This window comes from Leptodactylus fuscus, chromosome 1, assembly GCF_031893055.1.
Source record: "Leptodactylus fuscus isolate aLepFus1 chromosome 1, aLepFus1.hap2, whole genome shotgun sequence".
Lineage (NCBI taxonomy): Eukaryota > Metazoa > Chordata > Amphibia > Anura > Leptodactylidae > Leptodactylus > Leptodactylus fuscus.
This window is the reverse complement of record NC_134265.1, coordinates 270,234,394-270,252,286: the sequence shown is the minus strand read 5'-3', so window position 1 is coordinate 270,252,286 and position 17,893 is coordinate 270,234,394. Positions and strand designations below refer to the sequence as shown.

Sequence of the window (17,893 nt, the reverse complement as noted above, 5' to 3'; positions counted from 1 at the left end):
TGCAGAGTAGGCTGCGCAGAGAGAGATCCTCAGTATTAATGTCCCTCCAAGAGCAGAAAAATAGCCTGGGACTGAGGAGCAAGATGACTCTTCACAGGAGGACATGGCAGCGCGGGCCCAGGGAAAAAAGGGGAACCCAGGAGGGTCGCCTACCAGACTGCTGAAAAAGTTGTCCGCTCGTCGACTGCTGCATAGAGGCTGCACAGAGAGGGATCCCCAGGAGCTATGTCTCACAAGGAGCAAAGAATTAAGCGAGAACAACTCTGAGGAGGCCAAGGGCCCTCCCCCTAGAGTCACCGGTTTGAAGGGCTAGAAGGAGGACTAGTAGATCGGTCCAGGACAGCCCCAGGCCAATGGAAGGGATAGGAGGGGTTGGGAGAGCTTAGGGAGGGGGCGGGCCTATGCGCAGCCTAGTCCCTGGGGCTAAAGCAAAGGCCGCGGCATGCAGTGCCCAGGAGAGAAGAGAATGGTTGTTGTAGTTGGGTGAAATAGGGGGAGAATAATACTCACCTGTCTGGTGTCTTCAGGCACCAAAGAGTCACTCCCTCAGTGGACTTCGCACGTGGGAGTGGAGTCATCGATACAGCAATCGATGAGTGGGGAATGGGTGACCGTCTAGGTGCTCTAGAAGAGTGCTGCGCTTGTAGGGAGTACGATTAATGAAAAATTAAAATGATGCAAGACAGAAAGACCTAAGTCAGGTCGTGTCTGCCTCCTACGGAAACTAGGTTCAAACTTTGTGGCACAGAGTCTGTGAAAAGGGCATTGCCCAGAGCTTGATGCTGTGTCCCCCGTGAAATAAGCGAGAAATTAATCTGTTATTGTGACTCCAGATCTATAAATTTTAAAAACATGGTTTTAATATGTTAGCTTACTATAAAATATTAGTCATGTCTAATGGAAGACAAAAGGGATGCGTGTGGCCATAGTCCATGAAAAAAATATTTAGACCTAAAGGAAAGGAAAAGAATTAGCAGAAACCAGTTGCAGAAAAATATATATATATTTTTTTTTATTTATAAAAAAAAAAAAAAAAAAAAAAAATCCACAATTTCACGTTTCTACACATTTAATTGCAAACTCATCAATGCTTCATTCATTTTTAGAAACAATTAATGTAGAGATACATTTCTCCATTATATGTAATATAAAGCAGGAATTTAAAATTGAAAAATATTCTGTGGACCAATTGTATTTCCTCACTTGAGACAACAAAAGCCAAAAATGTATGTGTAAAAGCACCATAAAAATACTACATCTGGGAAAAAACCCCAACAACAATGTATTTCAGCTTGTGGTCTGTTAGATATCCTTGAGCTTTTACAATGAATATTGATCATTATTTGCTGATTAACTTGCTGAGTAATAAATCTTAACATACACCAGTCGGAACTTTTTTCTGATACAGAATTCCATATTCCATAGACACGAACAATTGATTGAGAAGAGAACCACTTTCAGCCACCACTATGTGGAGCTCAGTTAGGTTTTATTTATTACCTAGTGACTAGTGATGGCTGTCAGTTTTAAAATGGAGTCTGCCATATTCCCGAGTATATTCTACTGAACAGAAGACTAGCTAGAGATGAGAGAGTGCTATTCGAAACGGTAGTTTTGAATAGCATGCACCCATAGGAATGAATGGACACAGGGGGTTAAGTGGCAGGACGCCGGCCCCATCTGCGTGCCGGCCGGCTCCATTCATTGCTATGGGTTCGTGCTATTCGAAACTGCCGTTTTGAATAGTACTCGCTCATCTCTAAAGACTACCCTTAAAGGTGGTCTGTTTCAGTAAATACTTGCATTTCCTCTAATATAACACTTTGAGCATCTTCTCTTAAATTATAATTGTATATTTTTCTAGAGTAACTTCATATTTATTAAAAAACTGACAACTTGGTGCTACTATTCCAACAGTTAACAGGGTGTCCCTACACAGTCTCATACAGTCAGCACCAATTTAATAGCATCAGGGTATGGGTGAATACCCACAATTGTCAGTTTATTCATAAATTTCTAGTAGGGATAAAAGAAACAATACAATGCAGAATTATAAGAAAAGAGGTTCCAGAATTTGTATATTATGGAGAATACGGCTATTCTCTAAAACAGACAATTCAGGAGAGATGACAGGTCCTCTATACATCATATTTCTACAGAGATAACTTGTTTTAAAGTATATTAAATTAATCTGCATAGAATTTTGCGCCTATTTATAAAATAAAATTGTCTTCTTGAGTAGACATTCACTTCATTTAAGAAAATAAAAATTTAAAAGTTTGTTTAAAAAAAAAAGTCAAAGAAAGCTACAAGTCAGAACTGCCCATATGCCCTATGGCAAAGCCTTTTTTTTATTATTACTGAAAAATATATCAGGCAATATACTGCACATGAAATCTAATCAGCTGAGAAAACTATTGTCATTATACATAATTGCCATTATTGTTAAGCTGCACACATCAGATTAGTTTACATTACTCAAGAATCAATGCTGAAAACTGCATCATCATCCCAAGGTATTGCTATAATACTTAAGTTATGGAAATTTAGTTTTTTCCATTGTTCTTCTCATAGCCAAAGCAATTGGATTTCCAAATGGAACCGTAATTGGGAATTTTTGGATGAAAAGCTAAGGTTATAAACCATGAAGGCAATACCTTAGAATTCTGCTTCTATAAAGATAGGTCATTACCATAAGTACCAATATGGCTTCTTAAAGAGAGGCTTCTAAGCCCTTTTAATAAACAGAAGGCATCCTGTTACTTGCATACGCGCAAAGAACGCAAAGTCTGAAAACCATTTGTGCCTTTTCATGTATAAAAGCACTTTCATACCTTGAAAACTAACACACCAAACTTAAAACTTCATTGCTGACCCTGGCATCTACATAGCTGTGAAGCGCTTCTAGCTAAGACATTTTTGTACAGAGATTGGAGTCCATTTCTCCCAATGTATTTTCTCTGAGTCACAAGTCTTACCCCTGCAGTTTTTTGTTTAGTTTGTGACAGAAATCTGTGGGACCCTGAGAATGGACAGCAGTTGAGCGTTTTGTGGCAGCACTTGCTCTTGAAGACCCTGAGCGGTGCCTGTGACGGCCAGGCTCTTCATTTGCTGAATTTGATGAAGGTCTTCGGCGTCGTGATTCTTCAGCTATTGGTGGCTGTAAAGGCAGAAAAACCATTTGAAAAAACCTGATATTTCTCCAATCAAAATAAGAAGCAACCCTCCCTTATCAAAGTTTATTAGTGACATCTCCAGTCACCTACATCGACTCTGAAGTCTTCCAGTCTCTTAAACTTGCTCAGATGGTTATGTAATGTAGGGTTTACAGACAGATTCTTGACTTGAGCATATTTCAGGAAAGCCCAGAATTTCTCCAATCCATACAGCTGACCTATTTAAAAGAAAAGTAATGAAAAAAACTTCTAGAAAGATAATATCAGCGATTCATTATTAAGCCACCATACAGAACATGTAATCCTCAAATTGTATTCTTCTCTATGTCTGATCATCTGTATGCACTATTACACTTTAAACACACTGTGAAAAGCTGGATCAATATCACATTTTAGATTACCCGTTTCATAATCTTTCAGAGTCTCTTCTTCAAAATCCTTGAATAAATCTTGTCTGAATTTCTTTTCCAGTCCGTAGCTATAAAATCTGAAAAGGCACTCGAGCCCATATCTGTATGCAGGAGAAAATTATATTCATATCAAGTGCAAAAAATAAAGATAAAGACCATACACACATTCCATAAAAACTAGAGGAATAATTCTATTTCTTGATGTCTAAAGGGAACCACATAACTAGATCAATAAGGCAACTGAAAAGTATCTACCATACATCATATAAGGTGACTATGTGTAAATCTATAGGCAAAGTAAAGGGGTTTTCCAGGCCAAATGGTTTTTTTTAAAGGTCTGTTAGTGCTATTAATGGGTTAATAAGTGCACCCAAATACCTTTAGCACTGTTTTGAGCATTTCTGTGTTTCTCTAGGAGCTTCTGGCATCTTCTGCATTGGTTTACCTGTTGTAGCTTTTTTGTGCTTTTATCCTACCACTACCAAGATGCATTGTATGAGCTGACTCACAACTAACTCAGCCTACCCGATCATGCTTAACTGTCTTCCTGTTCAGATCTTCTGGACATGGGAGATGACTTCCTTCTGTGGGGATGGCTCCTACTCTTCTTTAACGTCTGCCAGAACTCCGGCTCTATTGCGGAAGTGCCAGCAGATGTCAAAGAAGAGGAGGAGCTATCCCCACAGAAGGAAATCATTTCCCATGCCCAGAAGATCTAGACAGGAAGACAGGCAAGTATGATTTAGTGGGGGGTGGGGATAGTATTGGTAACATTCCGTTTCCAGAAAGTCACCGGATAATTAGAAAGTGTGCCTAGACAGGAAGACAGGCAAGTATGATTTAGTGCTGGGTGGGGATAGTATTGGTAACATTCCGTTTCCAGAAAGTCACCGGATAATTAGAAAGTGTGCCTGGGGTGGTCACATGACCACCCCGGCAATACTGCTAAATATACCGTTTGCTAAACGATGTAATATAGAAAGTATGCAGGGGGAGGGTGTTATAAATTTCATCTTATTCCGAGCAACCCCTTTTATCACTGGGAGAATTAGACCGCATCAGGACCCAGAAGCAAGCAATACATTGCAAACCCAGATACGCCCAGATAAAATGAAGGCTCTCTCCATTTAATGTTATAGAAGTTATGAGATTGTTCAGAACGCTTACTCAGCTACTTTGGTAACTCACACAGAAGTGAAGACAACCGCAAATAAGGAGGCTGGCTGCCACCTCACTAAGCGGGCTGGAAATCTCAATTTTCCATATAGGTGCCACATGCCACAGAGGTGGGACCCACATCTATCAGACTTATCTTGCAGCTACTCTGTAAGTGTTTTATGAAGTACCCCTACAAGATAATCCTTCACACTTTTTTCCTCAAATACTACATTCATATTGGTAGTTCATCCATACAACATTCAAAACCGCTATAGAAGGCAAGGTGTGCAAGTATCCCTATACAAATAGTTCCCATTATCATCTTCAGCTCATTCAGAAATTCAAAGGCTGTTCTTTAGACACATGAATGGCAATGCGTTCAAATGGGACAGAGTCAAGCATTTCTGGGGTAATGGTATAACAACCCATATCTATAATCTCTAGTCGAAACCCTTCTTTATTAAACCCTGCCGTTTGCAAACATGCATTTCAACATGGTACAAAACTTCTAAATGCTGGTAGTGCTGTAGTTTGCAACTCTCACCTGTAGCCCTCTCTGGCTTCTTCCACAGAAAGCTGTTTAAATTCTTCATACATTTTTCTGTTGAAGTGGTCTCGAAGGAAGAAGGACCAGAAACGGAACAGAGTGTTCATCTCCGGGGACTGACCAATTCCCAGTCTTTTTCTTTCTAATAAAATGAATAAATACAGTTGCAATAATTTGGGTAATTTGGCCAGAGATATTTCAAGATATACACATACATGAACGTGACACCACTCGTATGTAGTAAAGTGGCAAAATAACTTTTTATATAGAGCTGCAGAACTTCTTTGCCTATGGTATATCAGGAAAGAACCTGGTCCAGCACTTCACCCTTACTTTTTTCTGTAAAGTTTAGGTGGCTACATGAAGTATACAGCTCAGAGATGTAGAAAATCTGTTTTTAGTACAAATACCTTCATTTGTTCACTAGAGGGAGATAGTGATAAAATAAAATAAAAATAAATAAATAAATGATATAGTAAGTAAAAGGACACTTACCAAAAACTCTATGCTGTACTCTGCATTGATACTTCAATGTCACTCCTGTTTATATGCAATATTTTTTGGTTGTTGCATAGCCAACTCTTCATATAGCGAGCTGTATGTAACTTTTTTCATGAATACTAAATAGTCAATTTAAATATACCATAATAAAAATAATTCTAAGAATGTTACTAATGTATCAAGGGAATCAAAAGGTGATTATCAAGAATGTGAAACGTCTGCCTGTTGGGGTGCTGAATTGTTATTCTATCTCCAAAAAAAGCAGGCGGCACCAAAAAGTATGTGAAAGAGTGAAGGAGGTTTATTGCCCCATGCTGCGACGTTTCGGCTCCAAAAGCCTGTTTCTATCTATCTATCCTACACTATGGTTGGGATGAAGAACTGACTGGCAGCTACAAACCTGATCAAAATAAACTGCTAATCCTCCAAATCAGGTTCAATATAAGACACTGTTCATTGCTTACCATTTAAGCACCTCCGCCGATACCTATGGTAGACTTGCTGTGTAAATCCATTTTCTTTCAAGAGTTCATGAGAAGGGTGCTGGAACTTGGGTAAAGAGTGAGGGGTACACCCATAGCTTCCTACAAGTGGGGTCCCATCAGAAGGAGAAGCATTAGAACTGCTATAAAAAGAATTAGACACCATCTGTATCACAGCCCAATTCAAAGCTTTGCATCTTAGAAAACAAAATGAGATAACATGAATGTCCTCACAACTGTAGTCAAGGTCCCTGCTGTGATCCATGTAAACCTGCAATTTTTCAGGTTTTCATACTTCAATGGAGTCTATCACCAGGGTGAAGCAGAGTGCTGTGAAGCCGCTTTTTTTGCACGGACACAAAGTCGGACATGCAGGACTTTTTGTCTCTGCAAAAAAAGCGGATTCACGGTGGAAAGGCTGCATATGGACACCAGTGGTTTGCTTTAAAAATCCATTGAAAGGAATGCATTTTTAAACTGACTGCTGGCAAGCCATCCCCAAGCAGTTTTTCCTGCAGTTTCGGCAGAATCAAGGCAGGCAGACAGAGGCAGGTATGAATCAGGTCATGTCTGCCAGGGAGGGTCTGGCAGGTATAGCCTGGAGGTGAAGACAACAACTTTTTTTTCCTCTAGTGTCTGTCTCCCAGTGGCCAGGCCCATACCCCATAGTGCTGTGTTTCCCAGTGAAATAAGTGAGCAAAGTTAATATCTTAGCAATGGAGGCAAGAATTTTCATGTCAGCCGAATATATCCAATGGTGTTGTTGGTTTAATATGCTTCACCGCGGTGAAAGACTCATTTTAAACAATATTTTGCCCTACTCTATCTTGTAGTGCTCACCCCTGCACCAAATATTTTGTTGACATTTTGTGTCAAACTAAATCTGAACATTTTTACATGAAAAATCTGGTGCTGGAATTCTAAAAATGAAAATATCTAAAATTAAAACCTAGGGTACTTCTACTCCTTCTCTTTAGATCTAGGTGCTGAGAACCCCCACTTCTACATTTTCAAAATTGTGACATGTCCAAAAAGTTACCCACATTGCTATATTATGTACACACAGACTAACTAAATATCTATCCATCTACACACATATTACATATACACATACATACAGGCGTTTCATGCTTTACCTTACAGAGGTTGTTCTTGGTCTGTGTTCCCTGGAATCCATTACCCAACCAACATGAGATTCAATAGGTGGATTAGAACTGTGCCGGGTCTTCCTCTTTCTTGGGGTCTACAATAAAGAAATGTGAGATCATCAGACTTCACAAGATACCCCAATCACAGAAATCTGCCTCAAAATCATCATTAAATACAACTGTGCACACATACTCTTACTACAGCTTACCTGGACATCAACAGATTTGGCTTCTTTCACAACAGGGTAGAACCTGGGGGTTTTAGTAGGATCTTGAAGACGCGGTGTACGTGGGGTCCTAGGAGTTCGTGCAGGGTGGGACACTGGAGATTCTGGAACGGCTGTAGCTATCAAAATACACTGCAGTTATTCACACTTAAAGTACACAAGAAAGGCTGTTGAATTCTAATAAAACAAACGAACTTCCTCAGAAGTTCACACTTTTCCCTGCAAAATATATTAAGGCTACATTAGATTGTTAGGATTCAGTAAGAGCCTGACCGCTGAGACACAGTTTCAATAGAATAGTTGGTTGGAAATGTGTGCTGTCATATCAGCATGAGAGCTAGACAAGTGCTGCAGCCATCTCTGGTGACCTCCAGGGACATGAATGGAGTGTTGGCACATATTTACAACCTGCTGTACCATTCAATCTGTGGTTAGAACCCCACCAGTCGGCAAGTTACCCCATCCCAGTTTTAAACTCCTTGGGATTGCAAAACTTCTTTAACCCCTTCCCGCCGATGGCATTTTTTGATTTTCGTTTTTCGTTTTTGACTCCCCTCCTTCTAAACCCCATAACTTTTTTATTTCTCCGCTCCCAGAGTCATATGAGGTCTTAATTTTTGCGGGACAATTTTTTCTTCATGATGCCACCATTAATTATTCTATATAATGTACTGGGAAGCAGGAAAAAAATTCAGAATGGGGTGGATTTGAAGAAAAAAATGCATTTCTGCGACATTCTTACGGGCTTTGGTTTTACGGCGTTCACTGTGCAGCCAAAATGACATGTCCCCTATATTCTGTGTTTCGGTACGGTTCCAGGGATACCAAATTTATATGGTTTTATTTACATTTTGACCCCTAAAAAAAATTCCAAAACGGTGTTAAAAAATTTTTTTTCTAAAAGTCGCCATATTCCGACGGCCGTAACTTTTTTATACATAGGTGTACGGGGATGCATAGGGCGTCTTTTTTTGCGGGGCTGGGTGTACTTTTTAGTTCTACCATTTTCGGGAAATGTTATTGCTTTGATCACTTTTTATTCAAATTTTTATCAGAATTAAAACAGTGAAAAAACGGCGGTTTGGCACTTTTGACTATTTTTCCTGCTACAGCGTTTACCGAACAGGAAAAATATTTGTATAGATTTGTAGAGCGGGCGATTTCGGACGCGGGGATACCTAACATGTATATGTTTCACAGTTTTTAACTACTTTTATATCTGTTCTAGGGAAAGGGGGGTGATTTGAACTTTTAATACTTTTTATATATTTTTTTTATTTTTTTTTACTTTTTTTTTTTATTTTTTTTTTGCATTTATTAGACCCCCTAAGGGTGTTGAACCCCAGGGGGTCTGATCACTAATGCAATGCATTACAATGCTAATGCATTGCAATGCATTGCAAAAAAGCATCATCTCTTTTGCAGGCTGCATAGACCAGCCTGCAAAAGAGAGAATTTGCAGACCGGCTGGGAGCCTTTAACAAGGCTCCCGGCTGTCATGGCAACGGGGGGGGGGGGGGGGGGGGGGTCGGCCCTGGATCATGCTCCAGGAGCCGGCGATCCCTGCCAAAATGGCGGCGCCCATGCGCCGCCGGGAAAATGGCGCCTCCGGCGCCTTTGACAGCAGCGCCGGAGGGGTTAATGCCTCCGATCGGTCCGGGGACCGATCGGAGGCATTAGAGCCGGTTGTCTACTGCTTGAAGCAGTAGACACCCGGCGGCTATGACGGCCGCCCGGCTCCCGGGCGGTCGCCATAGTTACAGACCCGACACGCGCCGTACTATTACGGCGCATGTCGGGAAGGGGTTAAGAGTTAAACTAATGCAGGGAGTAAGGATTAACTGAGGATGGAACACGGATATTTTAAAAAAAAAACAAAATGTTGCATGTACCAAACATAACTATACAAAAAAGGCCAATAAACAAATCATGTATAGAAACATAATACATAAGAAAATATATGGGCTTTCTGTACCGTTCTAGAGTGTTTACTTACATGTATGTTACATGTGTTAGGTTTGCCGTCACAAGATTGTTGCAGGTGTACGTTCACCACCTTTGTTGTTTGTGCTTATAGCATGTATATGACCAATGCATTGTCTATATTCAATATATGGCGGTCAGCCATATTAGGTCTTATGCCTTGCTGGTTGTTTTTCCTAGTTTTTCCCTACATATGTATTTTTGCATACTTTGATACACGCAATACACCCTTCCCCTGATTATCACATGTTGGTATTTCTGCTACTTGTATAGACCTTCCAAGTCTCCTCAATTACACTGCATTTCATTTTATTTTTTTTTTTATTTTTATTGTATCCTTGTATGTTATTTTATTGTATATTAATAAAAATTTATACATATGTTTACGTACCAAACATAATAAATAGGAATTGCATTTCCATTAATTTATGGTAATGAGTCACATAAAAATAGATTTAAATACACACAAAAAACAAACAGAAGCAGACAACAATATAATACCTTCAGAAAAAATTGGTATATTTGGTGGGGACTGTTCACCCTCTACATCTGGCAGTGGTTCTGGGGTAAGACTGTCAAACTCTTCTTTACTTATGAAGTTTAGTTTTCTAAAATTTTCTATTTCTTGCTAAATTTTGGTAAAGATAAAAAAAAAAGAAGAAAAAAGAAGATTATGAAATGTAAGATTTATCAGATACTTTAAAGGGGCTTTATCATTGGCGAAAACGAGATATGCCTGAATAGCCTTTAAGGCTATTCAGGTGCTGCTACTCGTTTTTTGAACCCCCCCCCCCCCCCCCCGTTTTTATTAGATATTGGTAAAACCGATATGTAAATGAGCCTCTCCGTGCACCCCGAATGTTCCCCTGCGTCATACCTTGATAACGCCCCCTCCCTTGCTTGTGCTCCATGATTGCCCTCCTCTTTCATAGGTGTAACCGCCTCCATTCTTGTGGCCTTGATCTCTGCGCATTGAAATCTCGGGCATGTGCAGTAACGCTCCCTTCTGAGCACTACTACGCATGCCCGAGTGCCATTTTGTTGTGCACTTTCTTCCACTGTCTACAAGAAAATGGCGCTCGGGCATGTGCAAGGCTAAAGGCTATTCAGGCATATCACTAGCTCAAATCACGTTTCTGCAATGATAAAGCCCCTTAAAAATGGGTTTATTTTAGAAAACAGGTAATTCTTCAACTAGCAACTGAGCAGCCATCAATGCAAACTCTTGCTTTAAAAATGTATAATTTAAAACTGTGCTTCTCTAAAATTCAGTAACAGTCAGTGTTGGACCCATTCAAGCATTCAACAAATTAAAATCAAGAAAAGGACTGTAGCATACACAAAAGGGGAAAGGGGGCTGCTGTTTTCCCTCCATATACTTGAACCTTGGACTAATTCCTAATATAGATCCTCTAGAGAGGGTAACCCTACACAGGATCTAGTCACCCAGTAGAAATGGGAACGAGGCTACACCCACCTACAAGTTCATAAAAGAAAACAAAAAAACTACATGGCCAAAAAAAGCAAAACACAAACTGATAAAAACACTGTGCAGTCAGTGTCTTGGACAGATACAGTATATGGTTTTGTGCATGATTATGATAAATACCTTTGTTACCAGAAGATCCCCATCCTCTACTGTCCACAGGTCTTTCTCATAGTAATAAAGACCATCATTTATCACCTTGGCTAGTTCAGAAGTCATTTTGGCTCGAGACACATGATTTCCTGTACGGTCTCCTCCTGGATGTTTTTTGAGATGAGGTGGGGTCTGTGTTAGAATGAGGATTTTATTAACATCTTGATCATCAATTTCATAATCAGAATCATTATCAGACCAATCTGTGAAGTTGTTTTTGCGACCCTCTAGAGGCTCCATCTCCTCATCAAACATGAAGTCAAGTTCTTCTTGCTCAATCTCTTCAGTTACTTGGGATTTGGGTGCCACCTGAGAAGCCTCCACCTGAATACAACAGTAGGAAAAAAAAAATAAAAAAGTGGTGAGCGGTAATATTGGGGGTTTTAGTATGGTGTACAAAATATGTACCATACTCCTTTATTCACACGGAAAATGCTATGCAGTCTGCAGTCATGGTATAGAACAGGAGGAGTTGAGCAGATTAGTAGAATAGGTTTGTGGATAAAAGATATCACCTTGGATAAATGACAGGTTATACTAAATATATTTCCATAAAACTATAAATCAACCCGTTGATTTCCTCCTGCTCTATGACATGCTGCATATGGATTGAACAGCACTTTCTATGTGAGCATTAAACACTCTTTAATTGCCACTTTAATGTAAGGCTAAGTGTACATTAGGTTCAAACCATTTATCAGAAGCATACGTCCATTTTGTAGTATCTATATTTCAGTACTGCACCCTTATTGTGAAGCAGTAACACCAACTGGTCTCTATGCGTTACACATGTAATAGAAGCAGGGCTTTGCACATTGAGAAGAGCAGTTTTCTTTGTAATTATTACTTATACTACTAGAACCCTACCAAACACATGAATGGAGAGGAGGAATGAAATAGGCATGTTACTGCAGAAAGATGCTCACTGCTTCTATTCTAAGACTTACAGTACCTCAAAGTGAGTACACCCCACAAATTTTGTAATTATTTAATTTCATATTTTCATGGGACAACCAAACTACAGAAAAAAATTTTTTTTGGTTGGTGCACCCCCAATAGTTCAAGGAGAAAACAAAATATATTAAAGTGCACTAAAACTCAACTTTTATTAATTTATTTTAAAAGTTCAGAACGGCATAATAAACTACCGTCCATATAAAGGGGATATTGAAACAACAGTAGAGTAGGGTAATATTCTAATGGCTGTATTATTCTAGGTAGGTAGGTTATTGTAGGTTGACACAGTATCTAATACAGCCATTAGAATATTACCCTACTCTACTGTTGTTTCAATATCCCCTTTATATAGACGGTAGTTTATTATGCCGTTCTGAACTTTTAAAATAAATTAATAAAAGTTGAGTTTTAGTGCACTTTAATATATTTTGTTTGCTCCAAATTTTCATGGTAAAAATGAATAAATTGTGCTTACAGTGTCAATATTTTGTGTGTCCACCGTTATTTTTCATTACTGCCTTAACCCTGTTGGGCATGGAATTCACTAAATGTTACTATGCTTGACTGTAGGCAAGACATACTTGTCTTTGTACTCCTCACCTAGTTGCCGCCGTACACGATTGACACTATGTGAACCAAATAAGTTTATCTTTGCCTCATCAGACCCCAGGACAGGGTTCCTGTAGTCCATGTCCTTCGTCTGCATGTGGGTCATCTTTAGAAGAGGCCTCCTTCTGGGACGATAGCAACGCAGAGCAATTTGATGCAGTTTCCGGCATATGGTCTGAGCAGTGACAGGTGGTAACCTCTGCAGCAATGCTTTCATCACTCATACGTTTATTTTGCAAAGACAACCTCTGGATAGGATACTGAGCATGGGCACGCAACTTCTTAGGTTGACCATGGTGAGGCTTGTTCAGAGCAGAACCTGTCTTGTTAAACTACTGTAAGGTTTTGGCCACTGTGCTGCACCTCTGTTTCAAGGTGTTGACAGTCTTCTGATAGTCTAGGTCACCTTTATGTAGCACAACAATTTTTCAGATCTTCAGAGTTATTTGCCATGGGCTGCCATGTTGAACCTCCAGTGACCAGTAAGAGTGTGAAAGTGATAACACCAAATGTAAGACATCTGCTCCTCATTCACAATTGAGATCTTGTAGCACTAACAAGTCACAGATAACGCAGAGGGAAAAAGGCTAGTTGGGCACAATTTGTCCATTTTCATTTAGCAGTGTACTCACTTTTGTTGCCAGGGTTTTAGACATTAAAGGCTGTGTATTGAGTGATTTTCAGGGTACACCAAATTTACAGTTATACAAGTTGTACTGACTACTTTAGATTATACCAAGGTATAATTTCTTTAGTGTTGCCCCATTAAAGTTTATAATTAATTACAAAAATGGAAGGAGTGTACTCACTTTTGTGAGATACTGTATTCCCTAAAAGATGCTGAGAAATGCTTAAGATACCAATCTATAAAGAAGCATTCAAATATTATAAAGCAATAGCACATGAAATATAACGTCTATCTGTGATCAGCGAGCGTTACATTTCCAGGATCTCCACAGTGAAGATCATGGGAGCAGTGCTCCCCTAAATCTCTCCAGTTCAGTGAGGCAATCAGGTGACCAGGGTGCAAATGTGCTAGGGAAAACCACTGAAAAGATGCAACAACAAGCCAGCCCCTTTGTTATCAGGGGGGGGGGGGGACAAGACCAATAACACTGCCACTATACAATATGAGAATATGCCTTTAAAAATTATGTTAACTAAAACATGGTTTGAACATGATGCTACTCTCAAAGTTTTTGTAGCATACCTTTGGCTTTACTGGAGATGTTCTTTGTCTTCTCTTCACCTCAATCCATGGTTCAGAATCTAGTTCTGGTAAACTTGCAGATAAACCCTTTGGCATGGTTTGTAAATTACTTGACTCATTCATTGCCTTCTGAAACATCGGACTTCCCATCCTTGGAGAATTAGGAGCAGACCCTGACAGGAATTTAAAAAATGTAGTAAAATAATAAGCCTAAAGTAACACATACATATAGGGGTTTAGAAAAATAAATAAATAAATATATATATATATATATATATATATATATATATATATAATAAAATTAAAAACTCACACGCGCGCGCACACACACACTTTATCACTTTTCCTGTGTCCTTCCTGAGTCTCATTTACCTTCCAGAGACACAATGTGATATTAACAGAGTCATCTGTAGCTTCCCGCTTGGTAAAAGCCCAGGTCCAGATGGATTCACCTTAGTTTATTATAACATTTTTTAGAAAGTGCTCTTACCCCACCTTGTTTTAATGTGTAATTTGCTCCTACAAAGTCAGGCTCTGACCAAACAAACCCAAGAGGCTTACCGTATATACTCGAGTATAAGCCGAATTTTTGAGCCCAGTTTTTGTACTGAAAAAGCCCCCCTCGGCTTATACTCGAGTCAGCAAAAAAAAAAAAAAAATTATTTTTTTTTTAAGGAAGGAGGGTCTATGATCAGCCACAATATTAATGTATAGAATCTCCCATAAAATAGTGCAAAAGAAAAAAAAAAAAAAAAAAAAAAGAAGATTTTAAAAACATAAAAGTTCTAAAACACTCCTTTTCCTAGAATACATACAAAAGTAGAAAATGACTGTGAAACGCATACACATTAGGTATCCCTGTGTCTGAAAGTGCCCGGTCTACTGAATATAGGGTATCTGCAGTGCTCCTGTTCCGTCGGGAAGGGGTTTATAGAAGCACTGCAGATACCCTATATTCAGCCAGACTGAATTCCAAGTGGGGGGGGGAAGAAAAAACCCAGTCCTGAAGCTCAGGGAAGGGGCAGACAGACAACCAAAACACCCCTCCCCTTTCCAAGCAACTACTGCACCCAAAAACTCCGGCCATTTTAATTTTTGAAATTTTCCAGTAGCTGCTGCATTTCCCCCCCTAGGCTTATACTCGAGTCAATACGTTTTCCCAGTTTTTTGTGGTAAAATTAGGGGGGTCGGCTTATATTCGGGTCGGCTTATACTCGAGTATATACGGTACATCCCTAATTGCAATGCAATAGCTACAGACCCATTTCTCTTTTAAACTTGGATTTAAAAATATGGGCAAAACTTCTAGCACAGAGATTAAAAGTCCTAGTCCCTAAATTATTATACAAAGAGAAGGTTAGTTTTGTCAAGGGGAGATAGGGGCCCAATAATACAGTGAGCCTACTGCACATCATCGCAATCTTGACAGACCCACCGTCCTTTACGAATATTATTAGTCCATGTTGCAAAAGGCCTTCGACAGTTGATTGGTCTTTCATAACAGAGACCCTTGCAGCATATGGGATCCCTGATGTTTTCATTTCGGCAGTTTTATCCCTCTATTCCCAGCCTCATGCTTGCCTAAAAATAAATTGGACCTTTTCCGAACCTTTTAACATCACTAATGGCACTAGGCAGGGATGTCCCTTGTCCCCTACCCTTTTTGTTCTTACTCTAGAGACTTTGCTTCAGGTGGCTCATCTAAACTCACAAAGTGAGGGGTTTCTGGGTTGGGTCACATACTCTACAATCAGTAGCTTTTGCAGATGATGTACTTTTGTTGGTTACAAATCCCCTGGAGGGTTTGCCGGTTTTAACATCCCTTCTGGTATAGGAGGGATGTCAAAACAGTATAGAGAGCTGTCCAATTATAGAGTGAATGTGTCCAAGTCTGAGATCCTTAATAGCTTGATTCTGTCTGGAATAGCTGAGCTTGCACAGAAAGATTCTCATTTCATCTGGAAAACGTATTTTATTAAGTATTTAGGCATTAAACTGCCTAGTAATCTGGAAAATATATTTTCCCTAAATTATCAGCCTCTCATCCATGACCTTAGTGTACTCTTGAAGACATAGGAGTTGCCCTACTTGTCCTGGTTTGGACAGAAAAATCTTATCCAACTTATGTTGTACCCAAGATAGCTTATGTTATGCAGATGCTGCCCATTCCATTCACCTTCCTGCAAGCTTTTTCAAATCTGTTAAGACTTTTATTTAGAGCCAAACCCCCCAGACGTCCTTACAGCTTGCTGATAAAAAGGAAAGCAGAAAGGGGGATAGCACAACCCAACATATTAGCTTACTACAAGGCTATACACTCACAAAATTGACTCTACGTAACGTCGCCCTTCAGTTGCCCCATTATAAGTGCCCTGGCAGAGTGTTGTCAGGGTCCAACTTTTAGATGCTCAGTGTGGTTTCCTCCCCTACCTCGTACCCGATCTAGGAATTTGAACTCTCTCCTCAGAGGACCCTGTGAAGTCTGGAACAAGGATAGGGCCATACTCTCCCCAGTACCCTCACCGATAATGTCATTTGACCTTAACCCTTTCGCTACGAATAAAATGCTTATGGCATGTGGAACAAAATGAGGACGTTAACTTTGCGTGATGTTCTGAAGGATGGCACACCATTATGTAGGGACCAAATGAGAGACTTGGTTCCAGACACCTTTCTGCACTATGCTCACTTCCAAAAATGCATTCTAGAGAGCCCTTGGCCCCTTGCAGCACCCCTTACCAAAAGATCTTACATAATGGCCTTCCCTACACCTGGAAAGTCAGAAATTGCAAGCAGTTACTCCACAAAACTGAGTTCCAGGCCCCATTGTTTCTGCAGTTATGGGAGACATATTTAGATGGGAAGCCATCAGAGGAAAATAGATTATAAATAATCCCCGCGGTTTATCCTCTTGTGGTCGGCTCCAGGAAGCTCATTATAAGATTTTAGCTAGGTGGCACAGATCTTGAGATTGGTTGTATACTCCTAAGTTAGCTACCTCAGACAGATGTTGGAGGATCCAGAAACACAAGGGATCATTGTCCCATATTTGGTAGCCTTATGAGAGGATTCAGCCCTACTGGAGTCAAAGTCAAGACTACATTAAGATGGTGGTCAGCAGTCCCCATAATGCTTTCCCCAGAAGTAGTACCTTTATCCTGTCCTACAAAGGGCTTCAGGCAGTCAAGAAAGGATTTGGCCACTTTTCTTGTTGAGGCCACTAAACTATTCATCCCAAGGTACTGGCTTCAACGAGATGTCTTCCCCCCCCCCCCAGACTTGGATTGATAAGGTAAATCAGGTCATGTCTTTTGAGGAACTGATCAGCTAGTCAAATCAAAACCACGACTCATTCCTGAAGATTTGAGGCTACTCATGCCTCGCTCCACACTCCCCTCATTGGTGTAATGTAAGGTTTATTGCTCTTACATACTGGGTATGCCTGAGCTGAAACTACTAGTTATGTGAATTAGTCTACTGGTTTTTATATAGTTGATATTCCATCAAGGTTAAACTTCCATTTTCCCTCCCATCCATACCAGATGAAGGTTCTCTCTCTCTTTTTTTCTCCCTCTACAGGTACTAACCTAATTTTACTTCGGGTAAAGAGTCTTCTGTCATACTGTAGATGCGCACTTATGACATACAGTATATGTACCTGACATTTTATTATCTTACCCAATGCTGTAATCTGTTTGCGATTTAATTGAATGAATATGTATATGTTTGGTTCTAGGTTATACAGTGTAATCTTATACTTTGGATAAAATCATTGAGGTCTAGTTTGTTGTGTCTGAATGGGTGTTCTACCTGCAATACTTAAGGTTAGTGGCCTCTGAAGGTAAA

The 17,893-nt window shown here is 39.8% G+C and overlaps 1 protein-coding gene across 4 annotated transcripts in view; it reads right to left on the bottom strand.

The window, feature by feature from the left end:
* Nucleotides 1–1,050: 1,050 nt before the first annotated feature.
* The window catches only part of LARP1B (La ribonucleoprotein 1B), a 30,316-nt gene continuing 13,473 nt past the window's right edge, over nucleotides 1,051–17,893 (bottom strand). For all 4 annotated transcript variants that reach the window (XM_075287450.1, XM_075287441.1, XM_075287459.1 and 1 more), the window contains 10 exons: nucleotides 14,048–14,220; nucleotides 11,242–11,595; nucleotides 10,134–10,260; nucleotides 7,632–7,768; nucleotides 7,411–7,517; nucleotides 6,257–6,417; nucleotides 5,289–5,433; nucleotides 3,578–3,687; nucleotides 3,267–3,394; nucleotides 1,051–3,160 (listed from right to left, as the gene is read on the bottom strand). In XM_075287450.1, coding sequence (XP_075143551.1) covers nucleotides 2,975–3,160; nucleotides 3,267–3,394; nucleotides 3,578–3,687; nucleotides 5,289–5,433; nucleotides 6,257–6,417; nucleotides 7,411–7,517; nucleotides 7,632–7,768; nucleotides 10,134–10,260; nucleotides 11,242–11,595; nucleotides 14,048–14,220 — 1,628 coding nt within the window. In that variant the 3' untranslated portion in view covers nucleotides 1,051–2,974. The remainder of the gene's footprint in view (nucleotides 3,161–3,266; nucleotides 3,395–3,577; nucleotides 3,688–5,288; nucleotides 5,434–6,256; nucleotides 6,418–7,410; nucleotides 7,518–7,631; nucleotides 7,769–10,133; nucleotides 10,261–11,241; nucleotides 11,596–14,047; nucleotides 14,221–17,893) is intronic.